The 21,735-nt window shown below is 47.0% G+C and overlaps 6 protein-coding genes across 6 annotated transcripts; all 6 read right to left on the bottom strand.

Annotated features, from left to right (window-relative positions):
- Positions 1 to 3,644: 3,644 nt before the first annotated feature.
- On the bottom strand, positions 3,645 to 4,433 carry E1B28_000106 (uncharacterized protein; the record flags this gene model as incomplete). Its single annotated transcript, XM_043145907.1, has 1 exon — positions 3,645 to 4,433. One exon carries the CDS (start codon positions 4,431 to 4,433, stop codon positions 3,645 to 3,647), a length of 789 nt encoding a protein of 262 aa, XP_043014606.1.
- A 192-nt stretch (positions 4,434 to 4,625) lies between these two features.
- On the bottom strand, positions 4,626 to 10,877 carry E1B28_000107 (uncharacterized protein; the record flags this gene model as incomplete). The annotated part of the gene is made up of 2 exons (XM_043145908.1): positions 10,337 to 10,877; positions 4,626 to 10,271 (listed from the first exon to the last, which is right to left on the bottom strand). Exon 2 carries the CDS (start codon positions 10,116 to 10,118, stop codon positions 4,626 to 4,628), a length of 5,493 nt encoding a protein of 1,830 aa, XP_043014607.1. The 5' UTR covers positions 10,119 to 10,271; positions 10,337 to 10,877.
- A 2,092-nt stretch (positions 10,878 to 12,969) lies between these two features.
- Positions 12,970 to 15,431, bottom strand: E1B28_000108 (uncharacterized protein). The gene is made up of 9 exons (XM_043145909.1): positions 15,207 to 15,431; positions 14,952 to 15,143; positions 14,813 to 14,895; positions 14,543 to 14,762; positions 14,398 to 14,486; positions 14,237 to 14,343; positions 13,497 to 14,182; positions 13,248 to 13,429; positions 12,970 to 13,181 (listed from the first exon to the last, which is right to left on the bottom strand). The coding sequence occupies exons 1-9, from the start codon at positions 15,384 to 15,386 to the stop codon at positions 13,103 to 13,105; spliced, it is 1,818 nt and encodes a 605-aa protein (XP_043014608.1). The 5' UTR covers positions 15,387 to 15,431; the 3' UTR covers positions 12,970 to 13,102.
- Positions 15,432 to 16,966: 1,535 nt separating this feature from the next.
- Positions 16,967 to 17,935, bottom strand: E1B28_000109 (uncharacterized protein; the record flags this gene model as incomplete). Its single annotated transcript, XM_043145910.1, has 3 exons — positions 16,967 to 17,093; positions 17,158 to 17,539; positions 17,608 to 17,935. The coding sequence occupies 3 exons, from the start codon at positions 17,933 to 17,935 to the stop codon at positions 16,967 to 16,969; spliced, it is 837 nt and encodes a 278-aa protein (XP_043014609.1).
- A 1,176-nt stretch (positions 17,936 to 19,111) lies between these two features.
- On the bottom strand, positions 19,112 to 19,582 carry E1B28_000110 (uncharacterized protein; the record flags this gene model as incomplete). The annotated part of the gene is made up of 2 exons (XM_043145911.1): positions 19,112 to 19,181; positions 19,245 to 19,582. 2 exons carry the CDS (start codon positions 19,580 to 19,582, stop codon positions 19,112 to 19,114), a joined length of 408 nt encoding a protein of 135 aa, XP_043014610.1.
- Positions 19,583 to 20,890: 1,308 nt separating this feature from the next.
- Positions 20,891 to 21,364, bottom strand: E1B28_000111 (uncharacterized protein; the record flags this gene model as incomplete). Its single annotated transcript, XM_043145912.1, has 1 exon — positions 20,891 to 21,364. The coding sequence occupies one exon, from the start codon at positions 21,362 to 21,364 to the stop codon at positions 20,891 to 20,893; it is 474 nt and encodes a 157-aa protein (XP_043014611.1).
- Positions 21,365 to 21,735: the final 371 nt, after the last annotated feature.

Genomic DNA, 21,735 nt, shown 5'->3' on the forward strand with positions numbered 1-21,735 from the left:
CCAATGGTCGCGTTGAATGTACGGCATTAGTCTGTAGGCGGCCACGGAAACAGCCAATTCAGCCCCATCTAATTCTCTGAGTTTATAGGCTTCTCCTCGGGTCCGGCGAATGACTTCAAAAGGCCCAAGATAGTGTGGTTGTTCCTTCATTCCAATGTTTTGATCAGCCTCTGAATTGCGTACTAACACTAACTCGCCAGAATGATATTCCCTAGGAATGAGTCTTTTTGCAAACCGTTTTTCGAAGTGCGATTTGGAAGAGAATCTACTGGCTTTGAGAACTTCAGCTGCTTTAGCGATATCCTGTGGGTGTCGGTGGAGCTGTCTCATCCTTAACGTAAGAAGGTCCTCCGTTGTCATACCAATATAAAATCCTTCAACCAAAAATGTGGCCTCAAATAGATCAAACGGAAGTAAAGGTTCCGTAGCATGGAGCAGATGATATGGAGAAAAACCTGTAGATCGGTGAATTGTAATCCGATCTGCAAACACCGCTTCAGGAAGTCGCTTGGGCCATTGTGATAACCGAGTCTCGCATGCCTTGAGTAGTGCTTCTCTCAACGTAAAATGACCACGCTCAACTACTCCATTTGCATGTTTGTTGTAGGGTGAAATCCGAACTTGTGGCACCCTTAAGCGCTTCATGAGAGTATCAAATGCCCCTTTGACTTCTGATCCATTGTCGGTCACCACTTGGTGGGGGGTTCCATATCTGCAGTAAATTTGTTCCCAAAAGAATCTTGCCAGACTCTCTGAGTCAATACTGGTTAGAGCTCGGGCTTCACAAACTCCTGAAAGATCATCCCTGGCGGCTGCAATATACCGATATCCTCCTGCTGGTGGCATATACATCACATCAATGTAAATTTTTCCAAACAAAGCAACTGGAATTGACACTGTAGGAGGCTTTTCAAATCTCTTGAGACTTCTAATTTGGCATTCATGACAAGATTTGATATGATGTTCCACATCGTTTCGTAAATGTGGCCAATAGAATCGACTGCGGAGTAAATCATAAACTGCCTGCACTCCCTTGTGCCCTAAATGATCGTGTGCCAATGTAAGAATTTTAAGGCGCTTTTCAGGGTCTGTGATGACTAGTTGAGGTTGGCCATGTTTGTCATGATAGAAAAGACGATCTCCACGCATGTGATATCGGCGAGCTTGTTTAAGAAACCTCTTCTTATCTGCCACTACAGGAAAGTAAGGTGTCTCAAGAGTCTGCAAGAAATGACGTACTTGCTGCAGCCATTTTTCCTGTGTTTCCCTGGAAAGCCATACCACTGAGGGAAGTTCGAGTGCATGATACAAAACCCGATGTTTTATGGTGTGAGGAGGACTCTCTTCTGAACTCCAGTTGAATAAAGCCACTCTGTCCAACCATGTGTCATCATCGCTAATAGCGGTCTCTCCTTCAGCTAAAGGTCTTCTTGAAAGGGCATCAGGTCCTTTAAATCTAGTGGCTGGAACATGAACCAGTTCAAAGTCGAACAAAAGGATGCCCTGAATCCAACGATTGATTGCTGCGTTGGGTTGTAAGTCGGGTTCCTTAATCATTCTGCGAATATACTTGGCATCCACTTCTACCCTGAGGCGTTTCACTCCTACTAAATAAATTCTCCAATGTCGAAGGGCTCTGTATAATCCAAACAACTCCAACTTGGGCTGTGAATAGCGGGATTCACTTTCGCTCATGGGAATGGATCCATAACGTGCTGGAATCTTTCTTCCTTGTTCATCCAATTGGGATAAAATCATTCCTGTACCTTCTTTACTTGAGTCCACAGATAGAATGACAGTTCGGTCGCAGTCATAGTCAATGGGTTTCATTGCAGGAGCGGATGATATGGCCTTCTTAATCTGGTCAAAGGCTTTCTGCTGATTTTCTCCCCATTGGAACGGAACGTCCCTGTGATACAATTTAGTAAGAGGCCTGATGATCATGGAATAGTCTCTTATCCAGATCCTTACTGATCCACATAATCCTAAGAATTGGCGAACATGCTTGGAGTCCTCCAGAATGGGCCAACTCAATATTTTATCTGCTCGTCCCTGGTCAGGAATTCGTCCTTGATTGTTGCATCTTTGTCCCAAGATCAGGGCTTCAGGTCTGCACACCTGAGCCTTGTGACCAGAGAATGTAGCTCCAGCGCATTTGACTCGGTGCATGATACGGTGTACATCATTGGCATGTTCCCAAATAAAACGCCGTATTCCTGGATTCTCTGCTAAGCGCTCTGGTTCTCCCTGGCTGTCCAAATATTGACTCTTTGGTCCTTTAATAGCCAAGTCATCAATAAAAATATTGGCCACTTCAGGAAGATCTTCTTGCAAAACAAAGGCCATACACTTTTGAAATTCGGCAGGAGAGTTGGTAAATCCAGTGGGAAGGGAGGTAATTTGGAGTAGTCCCATGGGAGTCATAAAAGCAGTGAGTTCTCTGCTAGATTCATCTATTTTCCGGGCATCAAATCCCCAGAACAGGTCAAACACCGAATAACATTGTCTTCCCGCAAAGCCTTCAATGAAGTCATCAATGATTGGTAGCATTCCTGCATCCCGTACAGTTACTTTGTTCAAGGGCTGGAGATCATGGACTATTCGTAATTTTCCGTTCTTTTTAAGGACACAAAACCACATGGATCGATATGATGATACACTGGGTTCGTATACTCCAGCATCAATCTTGAGTTTCAAGACCTCATTCACCTTGTCCTGAATTCCTGGAGGTATGGGAATGTTGCGATATTGCCAAGGTTGGTGCGGAATGGTCAGAATAACATATGGTGAAAAATATGAGTCTTTGAGAGTTCCCCGTTCTATGTCTTCAAAAGCGAAAGCCTCCTGGTTTATGGATACCACCTGTTGGAATAACCTTTCTTCGTCTGGTAACAGAAATCCAGTTGAGTTTAAGTCCAATATTTTAAGGCGTTCATGGTCCAGACGTGAAGTTGGCTGAAATTCTGGTGGATCATATGGTAAGGGTGGTAAGGAAATCAAAGGGTCCTCTGGAATGGTGCGCCGCACTCGACTTTCAGGTGGCATGATAGTGGAAACAGGTCTGACCTTTTGAGCTACACGTTTGTACGCAGTATAGGAGAGGGACGGTTCAGTGGATTCCAGTTCGCCATCAAGAGTAGTGGGGAAAACCACATATTCATCATCTTCCTCCAAGGTAAAACCCTCCGTTTTCAGAACAGCCTCTGGTAATCCTTCTACTACATGATTCCCATTAATCCAATTTAACTTAACGGTACGATTAAGTGGGATATTCTCCGTTTTCTTGGTTAGCAGTATCAATGTTTGAGATGGAACTCCACAAACTTCACCCAAATTTTCGGTTTTCACCGAGTCCGAGATCCCCGAGTTAGTACGAACTCGGCGAAGTGCACTCTTCCTTCGAGGAAGTCCAATGTAAAGACATGACAGCGTTGGCATGGGTTGTTCTCCAATTCCATCATAAATTTGTTGGCGATCAGTCATCATGAGATAGGCAGAACAAAATATCATTCCAAATGATATCAAGAACATGCCTAAGATAACTGTACAAACGGTAATGACGGTAATGGTAAGTGAGCGTATAAGTTGGGTTTTTCGGTAAAGGCTTGTACGAGTAATGACAGCCGTAGTTAGTTCAAGGATGTTCAGGGGGCAAGAGTTTCCAGTAACAGCTGGGCCTGGATCAGCCAAATTTGAAACTCTCCCCTTCGTTGGTCCATCATTTCTACAAACTCTCGCACACACATGGCCACTCTCTCCATCGCCTCGAGTCTCCACTGTTGAGTATAGTGATGACAAAAGGTTTGCTGGGCATCTGTGGTGCTGGAACGATGAAAGCGAACAGGATTGGGCTGAGGAAACTGCTGGAAATTTCTTACAGTTCGAGGAATAAAAGGAATGTGGGGAGGCGTGATAGGGTTCAAAGGAACGAAGGTAGAAGGAACCATATTTCGTAATGGAAAAGTCCCACCTGGACAAGGGGCATAAGTATGAGGTGCGCATATTCTGGCCCGTTCGGCTTTCGTGGCATTCCGGTATTCGCCTCGAAAAGAGGATGGGTGTCGATAGACTGGGGGTTTCCATTGAATATTCGGGGGGTGCGTTTTCGGATAATAGCGTTTCGGGGCTGGCCGAGAAGTCATACTTGGAACTGAAGAGGGTTTGCCCTGTTGAAGGGTATGTAGTCGATAATGACGTGAATAGATACTCCTGCCCTTGGGTTGCGCCAAGGGAGGTGAGGGAGGTGTTGGATATGCGGAACTCTTCCTCAGATCCGGCTGAGGTTGAGTTTTCGGAAGGCGGGGATGAGGCGGAGGATTGACGTTGGGCTTGCAGGAACGAGGGACGAAGGGAGGTGATAGCGGTGAGAGTCCCTGGCCAGCAAGGGATGGTCCAGCGGCCTGCGCTGTTGAAGGAGAGTAAGACTTTGGCATGGTTGATGTCAAAGGTGGTTGCGTTGGGGAAACTACTTCGGTTATCCATGAGTACCAGGCCACGGGGAACAATTTTGTTACGAACCTGGAGTACTGAGGGCAAACGGTTGACCTGCAACCTAGAAGAAAGGACAAAGACTAAAAAAAATATCGGAAATGTGGTGGAGTTGAATGGTAATTGATAACGATGACCTAAAGAACGGCAACAGCAGGTGACGAGGTAGAGGCAGTTTTTGAGTCTTTGGTTGGGTTCAAAAGAGAAGAAAGGGAGGCAGGATTAACCGTACTGGCAGGTGGAGAAGAATGACTGAAAGAAGATGGGTTTGAAGGAAGGGTTACATGGCTAATAAAGGTTTCTACGTCTTCTTTGCGGGCTAAAATGTCGGTCCAATAAATAGGGTCCACGCCGGGAAGGTTAGTGGGTAATCGTGGTAGAACGTTGAACAAATGAAGGTTCTCAAGTGCCTCTGAGTCCTTGAACTGTAATCGGAGGGTGGCTTGAGCAAGTGCCGACAACTCAATCTCCTGAATGTAAGCAAAGATTTCCCAGGCGACGACTATCCATCGCCTCTGGTCTTCCCGGAAAAAGCGATTGTCTAAGAGAGGTGGGTATCGCTCCAGGCCATTGCCCTGGGCGATATAAGCAGCATAACGAGCTCGGAAAAGGTGCTCAACCTTGCAGAGGAGAAAAAACTCGACCGTGAACACCATAACACGGTAAAGTTGTCGTATGATGGCAAGAGCAACCATCCGTCGATACTTCCATCGTCCTATGAGAGCTACCCTCACTCCTCGGAACTCGTTTTCATTCGTCCACTCCTCCCGGTCAAATCCATCCTGCTCCATTAATGGCTGAGTCGGTAAGGTGTGGGATAGAAACATGCGATATCGAAGCCGGTTCGTCAATTGACGACAAACCTTTGAGTCCTCAAAATGACGAGTGACTTCCCGTCGGTTCTCCATACTTGGTTCGTCCCCCTTGTAATACTCCTCCGATCTTTCTTCAATCACCTGGAAGTGTAATTCATTGAACAACGCCTTCCATGCATGTACCAAATGAGCCAGACTTTCTTTTGGATGCTCATGCAGGATGGCGCCATCGACGATCTGGTAGATAGAAGTGAGTTCGCCTGGATCAACCTCTCTCGCTGATTTAGTGAGGTCAAACACAGGCTGGCCAGCAGGTGGACGTTCAATGGTACGATCCAGCTGCCCGATGGTCATGAATATGCTGGGTAATAACCGGGTGTTGGGCATCAATTTGCTTTCAAAAAACGGTACACGGACATTGGGCATGATAGGGACTGAAGTCTGAAAAGGGGCAGGATTGCTGAGGGGAACAGTGGTAGAAGGCGTCGGTGTTTGGACTTGAGACTCTGTGGACCTATCTGAACCACAAGTCGCACCTGTACTGGAGGCGGGAGATGGTAAATAGCTAGAGGGGCGGGTAGTGGCGCTTCCGGGCTGGTCTACATCCATGTCCGAACCACATTCGGCGAGGTCAGGCATGTCTTCATCTTCGTCACTGCATACGGCGGGGTCAAGAGTCTGTACTGCTGAAAATATCTGTGGTGAATGCCTATTTCCACCAGGGTATACCAATTCCAACTCACCCTGGCTTCTTCGTATGGCGGGCGATGATGAAACAGGAAACGGTCCTGACGTATGAAAATCGACGGGCCGTAAATTGTGTACACCACTGGCCAATTCAGCCTGTGCTACCTTTGGAGTAACTGGTTTGCGCTCGTGGTAGGTGTAGACAAGATGTTGAGCTAAAACGGCTTTTGGAGCGATAGGAAGAGGATTGGAAAGGGGATAGAAACGAATATAAGCATGTCCAAGTTGAAAAGAATTTTTCTTCTCGGTGGGGTTGTGCAGCATGAGTCCGGCATTCAGGACGAGCAATTCCTGTCGAATGCCACCGTTTTCAGTGGGTTCGGCAGCGACAAGGTAAGCTTGGGCGGTAGAGAGGACAGAGGGACGAGTGTGAATGCGACCAGTGTTACGATACTGATTCGCAGCTTGGTCACATAAATCGCGGATGAGCATCCCAGTGGTCTTCAAATGTGGCGAAGCGCCAACAGGATCGATAGGGCCTGGGTCAACCAGTCCATGAGGTGGAGGAGAGAGCGTTGGAGATGGTGGTTTGAACGGTGTGGAATGAATAGGTTGAGGTTGAGCAACCGTAGGTGCAGGAGCAGGAGGACCAGCCTCCGTAGTAGAACGTCGTGCCTGTTGGCGAGTAAGGGGCGGCATCAAGAAGTAAAAGGAAGTGTTGTGATGAGGAGAGTCTGGAGGAGTCGAACTCGATCCTCTTATACCTTCCTCAGGCCCCACTACCCCTTCCAACTTCGTTTTCATCCATAGTAAGACTAACAGGCTGACTGCTGTTAGTATGTCCATCCAGATTTGAAGTAATAATGAGAACGACGGGATTGAATCTTCCAAATTGTCGGGTTCAGGGCTCGCTGAATGAACTAGGGACCGTAACAACGACGTTTCTGGGGAGTCGGATGTTGGGTTTTGGAGCGGAACTTCCGAAATTGTTAAATCGCCATCTCTATTGCTCCTATGTTGACTGTCGAGGTCTCGTTCCGTATCCGTTTGATCCCAACGAACTGGCCGTAGCCGAAACTGAGTATGAGGAATGTCGAAGCCATCATAATATGGCTGACGCTGTGGATTATCTTCTTCGTCGACGATTTCCTGTGTGACCAGTGTTGGCGTGGTTGCGCCGACTTCGCCGGCAGTTTCTTCGATATCCGTCTCGGGGATTTCCTCGATTCCCGAACTGGTCCTGTCATCCCCACGTTCAGGTTTTCGTGAGGTTACGAATCGAGCCAGAAAGGACCTAATAGCCGCACCTTTTGCCCTTGCGGCTAACCTGAATTGCGGACGCTGCCCCAGAATTGTGGATGCTAGCATCTCAAATCTGGGGTCCCAAGTCTCTTTGTCTTTGAATACGAGATATGTTCCATTTCTTCTTTCGTCGATACTAACCGCATTTTCTCTTAGCCACGGTCGCCCTAGTAACATCTCAAACGGAACCGACTCACCAACGTAGAAAAATCCGACTGTTTCAACCGAACCGCAAAGCAACTTCAATCCGTCAATTGCTCCGCGTAATACGCCTTCTCCACCGTTAGCGTCGTGCATCACCGTCTGTTGTCCTAAGTCGATCGGAAGTCGAATGGCAGCTTCGTATGTCTTGCTGCTGATTACATTAATCATCGAACCCGTGTCAATTATCGCCCGAATGTAATTTCCTTCGAATTCTAGAAGAATTTCAATGAGTTGAGCATTATGGGTGAAGTAGGTGTTCGTGTGAGGTACATTGGTCTGCGCTAGAACGGTTTTAGAGCTCTTCGTTGCTTTGGGGACCTTGACTTTCGTTAGTTCATGAAAAACGGTACTTAATTCTTTAGATGCACCTAAGATTTCCCCTAAAGGCATCTGGATAGTCGTTCCAAGGATTTGGGAGATGACATCTTGCATGTCAACGCGTCGAGCAAGGTCTGTTTTCCGTTCCCGTTTGGTTCGTGTAGGAGGTGGTGCGACTTTTGTTACTTCTGGTTCATTTATCTTGACATGTTGACGCATTGTTCGGTATAAAGACTCGGTCCTGCCATTTCCTTGAGCCAGAAGCTCGGGTTCAAGGGAGACGGCCCTTCGGAAGCTCGAAGGACGGGCGTTGAATGGCGCAGGATGAAGGGGAAGAACAGAAGAGGAATGGCCGCGTGGCGACTCAGTCACCGCTGGTATAGGTGCTGCCGGCGGCACGTGTTCTGCGGCCGCGGAATTATCGGGTCTTGTGTCCATTTTATTTCGGTCCGACGGTGTATTCGGCAATTCTTTTCCGATCCGTTCATTTACTTCGGATATTTTGCCCGAAATTCGTTCCAGTTCCTTTCCTTTCGTGGTCCCTGCCCTTGGTGACCGTTTATGGGCACCTACTGCCTCTTGCCAAGTTGGAGTGGTACCATCGGCTCTTTTGGGTGGGTGTACCGCCCTTTTGGCCCTAAATTCACGTGAATTATCTCTGGGACCTTGTTGTACTTGGGTTCTGGAAGCCCGGGAGACTGTTTTAGTACGTTCAGCCCCTAGATTAACGGCTGTTTGGGTCAAATTGGTTTCATAGGCTGGTGTTGACTCTTCAATTTCCGAAATTTCGGAAACTTCTGATTCGCTTTCACCCCACATGCCAGAATATCCATCGGACTCGCTTTCAGATCTTTCCCCACTGTCTCCAGAGGCTGTTTCATATTCAATCTCTTCACCGTTATTGGGTTGATTAGTTCCCTGTTGAGCATAGAAATTTTGTACAGCATCTGATATAGTGAGAAGCATTGCTTGATTCGGGGACTGATTGTTTTGTGAGTCCTTTGGTCTAATATTCCGTTCAATGGCTTGAATTAGAGTTTCACCGGGCGTTGGGCGTCCGAGATCTGATCCATCAAATAGAACATATCTACGCCGATCAGGACACCATTTAATTTCTTGTTTTGTGATCCGTTCGGTTACCAACGGACATTCAGTAATTCGATGTTTGGGATTTCCGCATCCAAAACAGGCAAAAGAGGAGTTGGGTGGTGGTCGCTGTTCATATGAGTTGACCCCTATTCCCCTTCCGTCATGAGAAAAATTATTGGGAGGTCTATTGCCTTGTCCTCCTGAATAGGAATTTGGTGGACGGCTGTTGGGTAAGAACTGTTGGCTAGGAATTTTGTTAATACAAGCCTTGCTGTGTGGGTCCATAGTGGTGGCCCTGTAATACAAGGTCCCATATTCTGGGTGATCCAACTGCATTGAATTTAATCTGGTAATTAGATCCGCAACTTCCGATTGAGGTCCTGAGAACTGTGTTGTCCTAGAAATCTCTGCAGGTGCCATGGGGACTGTTGGTGTGGGGTAAGAATTTTTAATATCCTTTGACTTGGTGCGAGATTTCTTCTTCCTTCTTTCCTTGAACTTCTTCCTCCATTTTTCATAGTCCTCCTCATCAGACTCAGATTCTGATTCTGATTCTGAGTCCTCTCCAGAGTCCTCTTCTTGTTGCTGGGTTCCAAAGGCTCCAGCATCAGGTACCATGGAAACAAATCTGGACCGCTTAAAGAAATGTTCTGCAGCTTCACATACCTCCTCAACTGGATAGGGTTCAGAAACATCCCTGAGAGGTTTCTTGGCATGCAAGGTCAACTCCAAAATTCCTTTCAAACGTTGTGGAATTCCCAACCAAAAATAAGTGGCATATATTTGGACAGTCATTCTTCCGGTTTGAACCAATATACCACCTCTTTCTTGAAAACGTCTGACATACTTCAACCATTGGGATAGGTTGTCAATGGGATGAGCTGCCTGTCTCAAAGCCAAAGCCTGAATGTCACTAGGTTGGTATCGGTTCTGAGCGCGGTCAGCATCATACAAGCGAAGAATCTCTTTCTTCAACTTCTTCCAAGATCCTAGCTGGTATGCAGTGAGGGACTGTATGGTTCTTCGGACTTTGGTAGAACAATACTCCAGTATTCCTTCACATTGTTCTCTCTCATCATTAATTCCATACTTCACTAGCAATCTCTCAAAATGCTTAATGAAATCTTCGACCTTGGCATATGATCCTCGAAACTGTGTTGGGGCTTCACGGGAGTAGAGCGGTGGAAGAGCGACAGCATAGACACCGTCAAACATTCTATTGGAAGGATGACTGGAGGGTACATGACTATGTACTGGACCATGAGGGTCTGGGTGGTGAGTAGGAATGGAATAGGGATGAATATTTACAGCCGGAGGCTGTGGGTTCAAAAAATTTGCCGTCGTACCAGACGATGGCTGAGGATGAGGCTGATGCATAGTGGATGATGAGGACTGATGAGGTAAAGAAGATGTTAGTTGGGGAGCAGATGTACCTGTCATAGTTGGGTGATCGTCGTCAGAGTCCAGCTCTGACCTTGGATGACGTATTTCGGTGAAGGATAACAGTGTCGATGATGATTGAGGTTGGTGTTCAGGTTGATTAACCATCTGGTGGCTAATGAGTAGGCTTCTCCAGGCAACCTAAAGAAAGGTGAGACAGCAATGAACAAGTATAATCACAAAAACCCTCCCTCGCGGTGGGCTCCAATGATGACGAGCGATATATGTAACCTCGATGAAGAAGGATACAATGACCGGACGTGAAGGTGCGAGGTCTGGAGGCGTAGGTGTGACTATACCCAACAGTGAATGATGATAAGAGAGGACAGATGATGATCAGCGCTGGTCTGATCAATGAGCAAGCCTAAAGAACCTAAAGAAAAACTAATCAGCAACACAGACGGCAACGACGAACTCACCAGTCAAAGTGTAGGCAGCTGTTCTACTCCTGAGAACACTCCTGACAGCGATGAGGGTGCAATTCTTCTTGGTTATACTGAACCAAGGTGGCCAAGACTGAGAGATGAGAAGTAGGGAGGAGAATGAACTATGTTTTGTGGGGAACACCCCTGTTTATATACTACTGGAAGCCTTTGTTTGTACTTATTACTATAAACCGGAACTATGGTCCATGCCAAACAACCAAACGGATACGTGAAAAACCTCCCAAACTTAGTAAGTATGTATAAAAGGAGGCTATGCGGATAGTAACGATACCGTAAAGGAAGTATGGGTCCATGAGTATGGGTCCAAAATATGAGCGCATAAGAGGAAGAAATTAAAAGGGGAATTCAATGGGGTAATCAAATCAGGCCTGACAACTGGCGTCACGGTATAGTTCGTAGAAGCCGTAGCGCTGAGTACCCGCTCAGTACACCCGGTATAACTCTGTATCAGTAGATTCAGTACTATAATCCCCACAACTTTTCTTCCCTGAAAGCTACCAGTAGTCAGTGCCATGGTGTTCATTAGGATTAGGTTGAACACTTTTCATTTACTCCATACTACTGTGGCCTCCAGACATCCAGAAACTTGGATGTCTAACCTGAATGGGGGGACTTCAGCATTTTTGCACTGGTGGAGGCGTGTGAAAGCAGCACGTGCTCTGCTGCAGGTACGTGGGTACAGCCCTACGCACGGGTGTAACGCAATCAAAATCGTTAGCACCTGGCTTATCTTTGGCCATACTTTTCCAAGCAGTAGTTACTTCAGTAGTGCCGTCTTTTGACATAGTGTTATAAATAATGTATTAATTCATTACAAATGCAAATGCAATAGTTAATGCTATAGTGTAAATTAAAATAATTCCTTACTGTGGGCAGTGCAATGGTGCAGTAGGTGGCGAGTTAGAGAAAAAAGCAAAAAGAAAATTTTATAATAAATATTTCGCAAATACGTTTCCATAACTGTCAATCTACAGGGTGTATGGGATATACAGAGCGGGTATGTATGTCATGTTGGCAGGTATACGCAGCGATACGCAGCGATACAGAGCAATACGGGGTAATAGATTTCTCTCATGGGACTCTACAAATGCTACATCTATGGGGGGACGTAAACTGGGCTACCCGAGCTACATGCAATACATAAGGATACGGAGGTATACGTTCCTGTCTCAGTTTTTCCTGATGTTTATGCGAGGCATCGAATTCGAAGCAATCTACATAACTTTTCCGCACTGCCTGCCCTCACACCGACAAGGTTCGGTAAACGAGTTTGTAGTTTTGCTACCTTTTCATCGGCAAGTCCGCTGAAGCATGGTTGGTTTCGTGCAGGTAGGGTTGAATTGCAAGACCGGGCGTATATGCCTTGTGCCGCTCGCGGACCGGGGAGACGTCAACTTGCACGTGTCAAATAGAAGCGGTCTTGGTTTTCCCATCCTCTTTTGCAAGCTCCTAGAGGCTCCTAGCAGTGTTGAGCAAGTCACTGGCGGACAGTAGCCGGAGTCATGTGTAGCCGCCAAGCTACTGGCGGACACGTTTTGTAGCTGCTGTCACTCGGCTATCATATATCAGGGCCTCCTCTCGTATTTACTGCATCTACATGTAACTACAGTCTCTATTGGAATATAGCGTCCTCTGTATCTGGGTTATCGTCGTCATCGTCACCTTCTACATCAATATCCAACCACTGAAATACTAATATCTCATCATCGAGACCTTTTCGAGCATTGTTCTCCCATTTCTCGACCCAGAATGATTTCAAAATGGTTTGGTGAAGTCAAAAAGATTGCTGTACTGATGAATCCAGTCGTTCCAGTCTGAAGTCGTATATGTATAGGTGGGAGTTGAGAGGTTAAAATATTGTACATAGAAGGGCTCGCGGCGGCGCGATCATACGAACTAATTAAGCTTCCTTGGGCAGGCGGGGCAGGCGGACCGGGAGCGGGCCACTGCCTTTCCTGTGTCCGCCACAGCGGTCACAAGGGTGTCCGCTACTGATGCGTCGGCTAGGCTACTGGCTGGACACCAAAATGTAGCTGGGACAATGTGTCCGAGCAACACTGGCTCCTAGCATATCGAAAGCACGAACTCCAGACGTGGGAAATCAGATCACGCTGCGGAACCTTCTCGCATTGTTTACATCTAATGCAATGTCTCTTCAAAAGGGTCAACAGAAGTAGAAATGCCGTTCGTTGACACTATGATAATTAGATTAATTTAATAAGAGGTAATTCGTAAACATTAAGTTCGAGTCTCCCTCCACCACTCTCTACGGTAAACACTTCTCGTTTATCGAGAAATATTAGTTAGGTGTCGCTAATAATATTGATTACTAGAGATATCATTGAACGGCGAGTACTCCAAATCTTCTTCACATACGGCCGTAACTCCATGACTGGAAATGAACGGTCAAGTCAGTTCAAAGTAAAACGAACAATCGATGACAGCTGAAATGACTTACGTCTCCGTCAAATGTTTCTTCACATTTTCCAAAGATGATCGATAAGAGGGACATCTTTTGCAAAGGAAGTGTCGCAGGCTTTGCTCCCAATTTGAAAGCCTTTTCTCCCAGCCACGAGCCCTTTTAATTTTGAGGGACTCGTCTGAAGGAATCTTAAGTTCGTGCCGCGCCTCCAGAGTTACCTAGAGAGTTGAAGGTAAACTCTTAGTCGCTGCGAATATAATTCCGTCCTGAACGAAACATGCTCACCAACTTGCTCCAGTTTCTAGTATCCGAGTCGTGAATCAATGTAGGATTTAGAGCGAACATCGCGGACATCAGTGTCGACCCAACATCGATTCCGACCAGTTCCCCTATTTCCTTCGTCAAGTCCACCGCTGATTTGGCTACCTCAATATGTGTAGTAACAGCCGATGGGTATTTTTGAGAATATTTCTCAAAGTACCAATCTGGAGGCTTGAAATCCGCTGGAGGAACGAATCGACCAGGATTCACACAAACATGTGATAGGATGCCTGGGTAAGCGTAGAACGGAGGTCCAAAGCGGCTGCAAGCTGCGCATCTAAACAACGAAGTGGCTAAATGAAGGTCGGCTTCGGTGGCATCTGGTTGGTACTTCTGGAGCGCGGCAAGGACTTTCTTGGTCTGATTCCTGTTCCATTCCTCAACCGGTGGAAGTAACTGCGTAAGCCCGTCGTCAAAGATGGAAGGCTCGTGGCCTCCATCGAGCGGCAAGTCTTCAATGACTGATCTAAAGGGCTCCCAAAGGGCAATATCCCAGACCGAAGGTGTCATAAATGTAAACGTTTGTCGTAGGTCCCAGTCTCTAAGGACTTCTCGTAGGACTTCAACGCGCTTTTTCTTGCAGTCTCGAAGTAAACGAGCTTGAATGGAAGATGACAACTCCTCAATATCCGGTTTCATTTTCCGCCAGTCTCATTATGCAATCAGTCAAGAAGGAAACAGAGATGAGAGGAGATATAACACACAACGTTCCGTTAAGACTTTTGGTTGATTGACGAGCGAGTGGCTGCGGAATTCCTCGACCGACGTAACAAGCCTACTGAACCCCAATTCCACTACCTTGCATGTGATTCTAGAAAATTAGTCAACGGATTGAGGATAAGAACTGGTTGGTGTGACGACGTACGATTCCAGTCTACCTTCCCTGGCTCGCTCCAACTCTTGTGCGCGTTTGTCGTCTTGTGCAGATAGCCACACTTTACAGACATCAATTTGCTGTTGAACGACTTCAATATCCTCTAAGGCCTTAGGCAGAAACACTTCTCACCGACCTTTTCAATCCGTCGGAACAGCTCAGCCCGTTGAGCTATCCATGTTCTTACCTCGGAAGCAGGTAGCGCTTTATATTCCTTCACTAACTTCTCACTCTCGGTTCGGAGATACACCCAGAAGTGTCTACGGGGGTCTTGATATCGAGGTAGTGTGTTGCATACGGTTTGAGGTGGTGTGTCGTACCGATCGCAATTCAATGCATCGGGCAAGGAGACAAATCTTTGAAACTAGAATGAATAATAATTGGACATTAAAGCAAGATCACTTACTTGACCTTCAAGCACCTTTTGCAGCATCGGACTAGTGCCGACCAGATGATACAGTTTCTATAAGCGGCCGCACCTCCACAGAACTTAGAAACGAATTTCAGCCTGTTAACATGGGTCAAAAGTTGGAAACCTCACGTACGTGACAGTATCGATCGAAGAGTAGGTCGATAAACGCTGGCTCGCTCATTGTCGGAATAGGTTCCGGGATACCAGCCTTTTCTCTCGCGTTCTTCCAAAGCGGACTCACGGAGCGATTCAAAACAATATTTCGAAGTGACTTGCTCGTCCTCGACAGCTTCAATAGGTCGTAAGGTTCAAGGTGGGTGAAGATCTGTGGATACACAGATAATAGTCGTGATTAAGATGGTTGAAAGGGGATTTAGCGGATGCGTACCTCATAGACGACATCCAGTGGCATCTCCTGAATGTTCTGCAGAGCACCCAGCCGCCCTCTAGCCCTTTTAAATTTCTTGCGTCCTCTCTTCTCCTTTTGTACTGCTCGCTCATCAGTGTCGTCGTCTTCGAATTCAGAATCAGATGCCGTAGGTTCTCTCTTGCGCTTGCCGCCCTTCATATCAGAATTCAGGCCACAAACATGTAAAATGGGAAGAGAAAAGAGTCCAGTCTTTATAGCGTGTCCCTTTCACATCACGAGGCCGTTCCACATCTCCACGTGAAAGGCCGTCCTCCACAATGGCCCCTGAGTACCTTGACAGCTCTGACTCAGACGGGCACCGGTTCCGGCCACCCGATTGCAGGGCATCGAAGTCAGGGCCATCGACAGTGACTTCGATGCACTGTCAATGGATGACTTCCCGTAAGGATTATTTGTAGATATCGTTGCAAATGGATGACTTTCCGTCGCCAAAAACACGTCTAGGATTTTCTAAATCCCTTGATGGCGGAGTTTGAAAAACATTTAGCTTTTTGTTGTGTTCCCGCCGACCATCTGTATTTAGAGAAACATAGATCCTAGTCGCTACACTAAGTTACTTCTTGACATGGTGGATGACGACACCGCCCTACTCCAGCTGTTGCTGCTGAGCCATGATACACGTTTTGTAGAAAACGAATGAACCTCCCATGCCTCACCTAAAGAGTGTTCAATTCCTTGTCAATTCCAGCAAAAAGTAAGAGATATACGGGTTTTTACTGACCTTGTACAAGTCAGAAATTGTTTTTTTGCAGTCCAAAATTGAAATTAAGAAGGCTAGAGGAAAATGGAATCAGAAGGAATTCCACAAATTGTAGAAAATATATGATAGAACATCCATAACGATTTTTGAGCCTTACGACTAACGGCTGCATGCTGTGGCTGGATGTCGAGCGAGACCATGAAGACGACGCCGGCGGCGGAGGGCCAGCTGACGTGACTCGTATCCCCGAATTGCCTCGGCAAAACTCGGATAATGTCGGCTAATCTAGAAAACACAGAATTTAGACTGGAAGGGGGGGGGGTACCCCCCCTCCAGACTAAAATCTAGAACGGGGTCCTTTTTCGAACTCCGCTAGCCGGAACGGACTCATCACCATTTGGGTCATCGGCTAAGCTCGGCTAAGCTGTTTAGAATAGGATCTGGTTTAGAAAGGGCCACGGAAAGTCATCCAATAACGCTGAAAATCATCGGAGATAGGTTAAGCGAGTGATACCTGGCAACAAATACCAGAATCTGAACATCAGGGCATGTTCTAAATTCTTGAATTTAGAAAGGCCTAGCGACCCCTTTCTAAACTGTTTTTGCTGCAATATTTCGTTAAGCGAGGTGAGTCCACATGATTTCCAGCCCAGATATGGAAGTTTGTCCGCGCTTACGCCCTTGGCGAGCTACCACACGTGTGATAAATCCGAGCACTTCATGCAAATTTCCAGCATTGCGGGAGGCATCTGCAAATAATTCGACAATTTCCCAATTTCCAATTTACATCAAAACTTTTATTTGAAAGGAGATTATTTGCACATCCTTACGGGAAGTCATCCAATGGCCCAGCGGTACGAAATCTTTTTCCAACTGTTATCGCCAGAAATTCTGCTCCATGATTCTCATGTACGTCCAGGCATATGGATTGATATGATCGAGTAACGCGCGGTGCCTGAAAGCTTTGATGATGGTCGAAACGCTCGTATCCATAGTGGTGTAAAGATTTAAAAGTTATCTAGTAAAATACAAGCGCACGAAGTTCAATCGACTCTCTATGAGGAGCATCTTCGGGCGTAGTAGGATCCTGGAATGCCGTGTGTGGAGTCAAAACTGCTACACTTCCATCTTCAATCGAATCATAGCTACAAAGTTGACACGATCAATAAACAAAAACGTCAGTGGGAAACGAGTGAAAAAACGGCATACCACTTGATCAACACAACATCCTCCGGCGTCATCCCTTTCTTATACTTCCATCGATGTTCTTCGCTAAACTTGACTCCAAACGTCTCGCCTTCCCTATCAGGGTATATCAAAGCTGTCGGTACCAGATCCCTCTTTCTATCGATACTCTGGAAATCACACAACGCGAGGGGCCAATCTAAGGCGACATTAGATATGGGCCTCCAGAGGTTGATGATTTGGAATCGAGATTTAGTTCTGAGAATGACTTCAGCTTCTTCGGGTGGTAGGTGTCGTCTAACGCGAGCCGCTGCGGATTCTGAAGTTTGATCGACGTGCACTTGGGCTACAGGCTGTCGCTTCGTGGGTCCAGAGTCGACTTCTCCTGGACGACGGCGGCGAATGGCTGAGAGAAACGGAACAGGAATGGGTTAGCTCCCAGTGAGTATACTGGTCCCTAAAATGGAAACGTACTATGATCAAATAAGACGACCTTTCGTGCACCGGTGACCTTCTTGATCAACTCGACACTCTCCGGGTAGTACTCCTTCTCCACCTCTTCGTCGTTCGCGAAGGAGGTATGGTTAGCGGCTTCAGTGTAATATTGAAATCCGTTCTTATCGAGCGTGTATTCCTTCTCCTTCCCACTAGCTTTGACATCCTCGATATCAGCGATATGTTCTGTCGGGATCCAATTCGTGCGAGGTTTGCCAGCAACTTCATTGATATATGTGTACGGCCGTTCACCGTTGGGTGGAGGAGTGAAATAGAGAAGAGAGGCTGAGACTGTTGTCGGTGACATGGCTATCTAGGTGCTGGAGAATTTTCCGTACCCTAGTTGGGCCTTTTATACTCGAGGTGAACGTATGATGAGTAAGGTGTGAGTAAGCCTATGAGAGAAAGTCAGCTGCTGATGAATCTGGTCGCACGCAAGCTTTTTGTTTCAATTTTGCAATACTTACGTGGAAGAGAGCCGCAAGTGGGGTCTATTTCGGGAGCCAAGGCATGATATGTGAGTAAGGAAACTGTTTCGGAGGAGCACTAGGGCTACATACCAAAGGCTGCGCCGTGTTCGCGTTAACTAAGGCCCCAGTACGTGGGATGCCTTCTGCCGCGACCTCTCAGGCTTTGTAAAAAACGATGCCGCGACCTGAGAGTTATCCTGCACAAGTTCGTTCATCTCGCTCACTCTGATTTAGTCGGTCGAGGAAAATACGTCTGCACCAGAGGTAACAGACTTGATATCTTCGAAGTCGTGGGGTTGAGTTCCTGAGGAAGAAGATGGGTCGGTGGCAGTGCAATCGCGCGGGAAAAGTTTAGTCACTGACCACCATCATCCCAGTTCTTCGAGCCTCTCAAAAGCCTCCTGCCTTGGTATTTCGAAAATAGAGCTCCTCTCGCTGCGGCTGCGAGCGTCGTCCCGAGGATCCCTTACACACTTCGAGTCCTTATTCTTCATTTCACAAGTTACCTACCGAAATCCTACTGCTCATATTCACTCTCGTACTATGGTCGGCATCAGTACTCTCTACACGTTTAAGCGTCTTTCTGAACCACAGGTATTCTCGCGGGTACGGAAGCTCGAGGGCTGTAGCTTGTCAGTGGCTCTATACACACACGAAACCCTGGCGCGCCTTTACGTTCAACAGGACCTCAAGTTCCATTGGATTTCGTCACGACAGAAATGGAGCTAGAACGACTGAGGTCCTGTATTCGGCGTACCCAACGACGACATGCAATCATCATTGCGGAAACGACAAGGACATCTCCGACGACTCAAAACCCAGTTCTCAAGGACTTTCCAAAAATTCCAGGCTTCTCCGGTTGAGCCAACCTTTTTGCGAATATTTCTCTTGACCCTTTAATTAGCCCCCACAGTGATATGTTGGACGTCCGGATCGAAGCAAAGATTATCATTCGACGCTACCAACGTGTAAAAAATCATTATCCTTCTTGAGACCAACATACGCTTATCCGCTCAGCAGATATCCGAACAGTTAGGATCACTGACATAGTTGACCGTCAACTGCCCAGTGTTAACGTTGTTTCTTGAGGGAGAAAATATGCATCAGGTCAACGTTCCCAAACAAAGCAATAAGGATAATATCTACCCAGGAAGAGTTGGGTTACTTCCGCAAACAGTGCATCCATGGTCAAGCAACCCTTGCAAGAGTTGTTTGGCAAAAGCAGCGGAATTGGTTCTGCCCGTGTTCTGGTAGAACGCACAGAGGTGATCAACGCAAGCAATATGTTGACCGTCGCTGTATTGCCTGTTGTCGTCGATATTCCTCGCGATGTTGAGAACTTGACTGAGGGTCCCACCGGTTTGGCTTCCGCATAGACCACTGCCACGACAGTTGATGCCTATCTGTGGGGCAAGGACTTCCGCTGAAGCTGGAGCGGAGAAGACGCTGATTGCGAGAGGAGCGAGAACGGCAAGAAGTTGCATCTAGTGACGGTGAAGTTAACGAAGGCTTTTTTTCGTCAATCCATATAAGAGGGTGGTGCTTACTCTTTCTTCAGACGAGTCGAAGGTGTTGAGGAACCTGGAGACTGACCCTGGAAGTGGACTGTCTTTTATACCCCTGCGTCTACAATGGACTCTATTGTTGCGCTTCTAAGAATAATCGATGCATTTCTCCACCGCTTTGAGGAAAACGGCGCGTCGGATGAACCGGATACGAGAAATTGTATGTCTCCACTCACACACGTCCATGAAGCTCCGCATTCTGAACTAAACTCATTGACTTGTGTTACTATTATGTTCTGGATATGCTAGTTCCGAAGGTGATTCTTTGACTCAAGTGTCTAAGGAAGTGCTATGACCGAGAACGCTGGTTCCAAAGGTGATTCTTTGACTTAAATGTGAAGCTAAGGAAATGCTATGACCGAGACAGCCAGCGACAGGGCTCAAAAATGCACCATCGCCGTAAACTTTGAATATGCAATGGGGCCCACAATAAACTCCGAAACTCCGAAACGATCTTCTGAACGGGCCATTGCAATAAAAGCTATGTATTCATCAGATAGAGTACAAGTGGTGTATTGGTATACTACACTGAATAGTACTATGAGTCCGAGTGTGCCGGGGGTGAACGTTCACCCCCGGCGAACTTTCAATGTTAATGGAGGTGCGCTGGCGCCCAGGCCTTAACAATTTCTCAGTCATAAGATCCCAAAAATAATCAATAACTTAAAACCGGGTCCATACATTGGGGGATGGAAGGAAGTCGAGTGAGTCAAGGCAGGTCGAGGCACCCACAGATATTCGTCAACAGCCAAAAACCTCAAACGGGCTTCGGAGATGCGTGAATTGGTATTTGCAGTAGCGATGCAAACTGAGATATCTGAATCAGGATGGGCAATATCACTGATAACACAACAAATACAAATACAATGCAATGCGACCGAGAATAGAGGGCTAGAACAATACAGCTAATTTTTATTTTCTGTTGAACATTCCTCGGAGACCAGGCAGCGCTGCTTCAGCTGCAAAAGCTCGAGAAGTTCTAGTTTGGTTACTAGCTTGGGTGAGTTGGTCCTCTGATTCCAAACGGGACGACGAAGTAGCGACGATTCCACTAGGGTCACTTGGGCTTGTGCTCTGGGACGTCTGTGATTGAATGTAGTCGAATTCAGCGTCTTTGGCGCCGCATTGCAGGATCAGTCCTTTAACGGTTACGTTCTTGCCAGGGTTCAGAAGGCTTCTCCAGTTGGGGTTATGATTCATTCCGATCAGCCTCTCCTTCGTAACGTACTATCCTGAGGATGAGAAGAGGAAGAACGAATTAGACCATTCTGCGACGGCATCAGCGACATTCCAGAGCATACCTGTACTCAGATAAGCACTGAGATTCTTATCGTCGGAAAACAACAGGCTGAAGAACGCGACCCTGGTCCCATCGCGGTCCATTCCTCGATTAAACTCCTCAACGAGCTCGTCTACCACCTGTTTGGCTTCACCGGGATTGTAGTTCATTAGGGAGTCCATCTCCGTCAACACATCGCTGATGGCGAAGACCCCCGCTGCGACGACTTCGAATCGATCGACCACATCCTTTCCACCGTTCGGAACATAATTTACGGACTTGAGGAAGACATGTGTCAGTCCTCTTGTGGGATTATGCTTCAGCCCAAGGGCATGAACCGACGCGTGGTGGTCATAGTCGTAAAGCCGGTACTTGCTCCAGTCCTCGACACATCGACCAGTTTCCGACGAGATTGATTTCATAAGTTGTACGTGTTTCAATGATTCGGCATGTTCCCTAAGAAAGGTATAAGAATGGTTCGAGGTTTTGGACTTGAGAACTTGAAAACTTACAGGCAACTGACCCTACAGGAAACACCATGCGACAATGTCGGTGTCAGCAGCCGCTTGTAGAGATAGGGTAAACATCAGGAAAAAGGGGTATGGCATCCAGGCGCATGAAGGCGCGTTACGGGCGTGAAGGCGCCCACACGCTGTCAACGCCTCGATGCTGCTGAGGTGCATGTACGAAAGGTAGGCCTTCCACCAACATTGCCACGTGCGTTGGGGTCGCGTCGGGTCAGCGTTACCGAGCGTAGAGAATCCCTACGAGTTACCTATGAGTTACGTTCAGT

The sequence above is a fragment of the Marasmius oreades genome, chromosome 1 (assembly GCF_018924745.1).
Source record: "Marasmius oreades isolate 03SP1 chromosome 1, whole genome shotgun sequence".
In the NCBI taxonomy this organism is placed as follows: Eukaryota; Fungi; Basidiomycota; class Agaricomycetes; order Agaricales; family Marasmiaceae; genus Marasmius; species Marasmius oreades.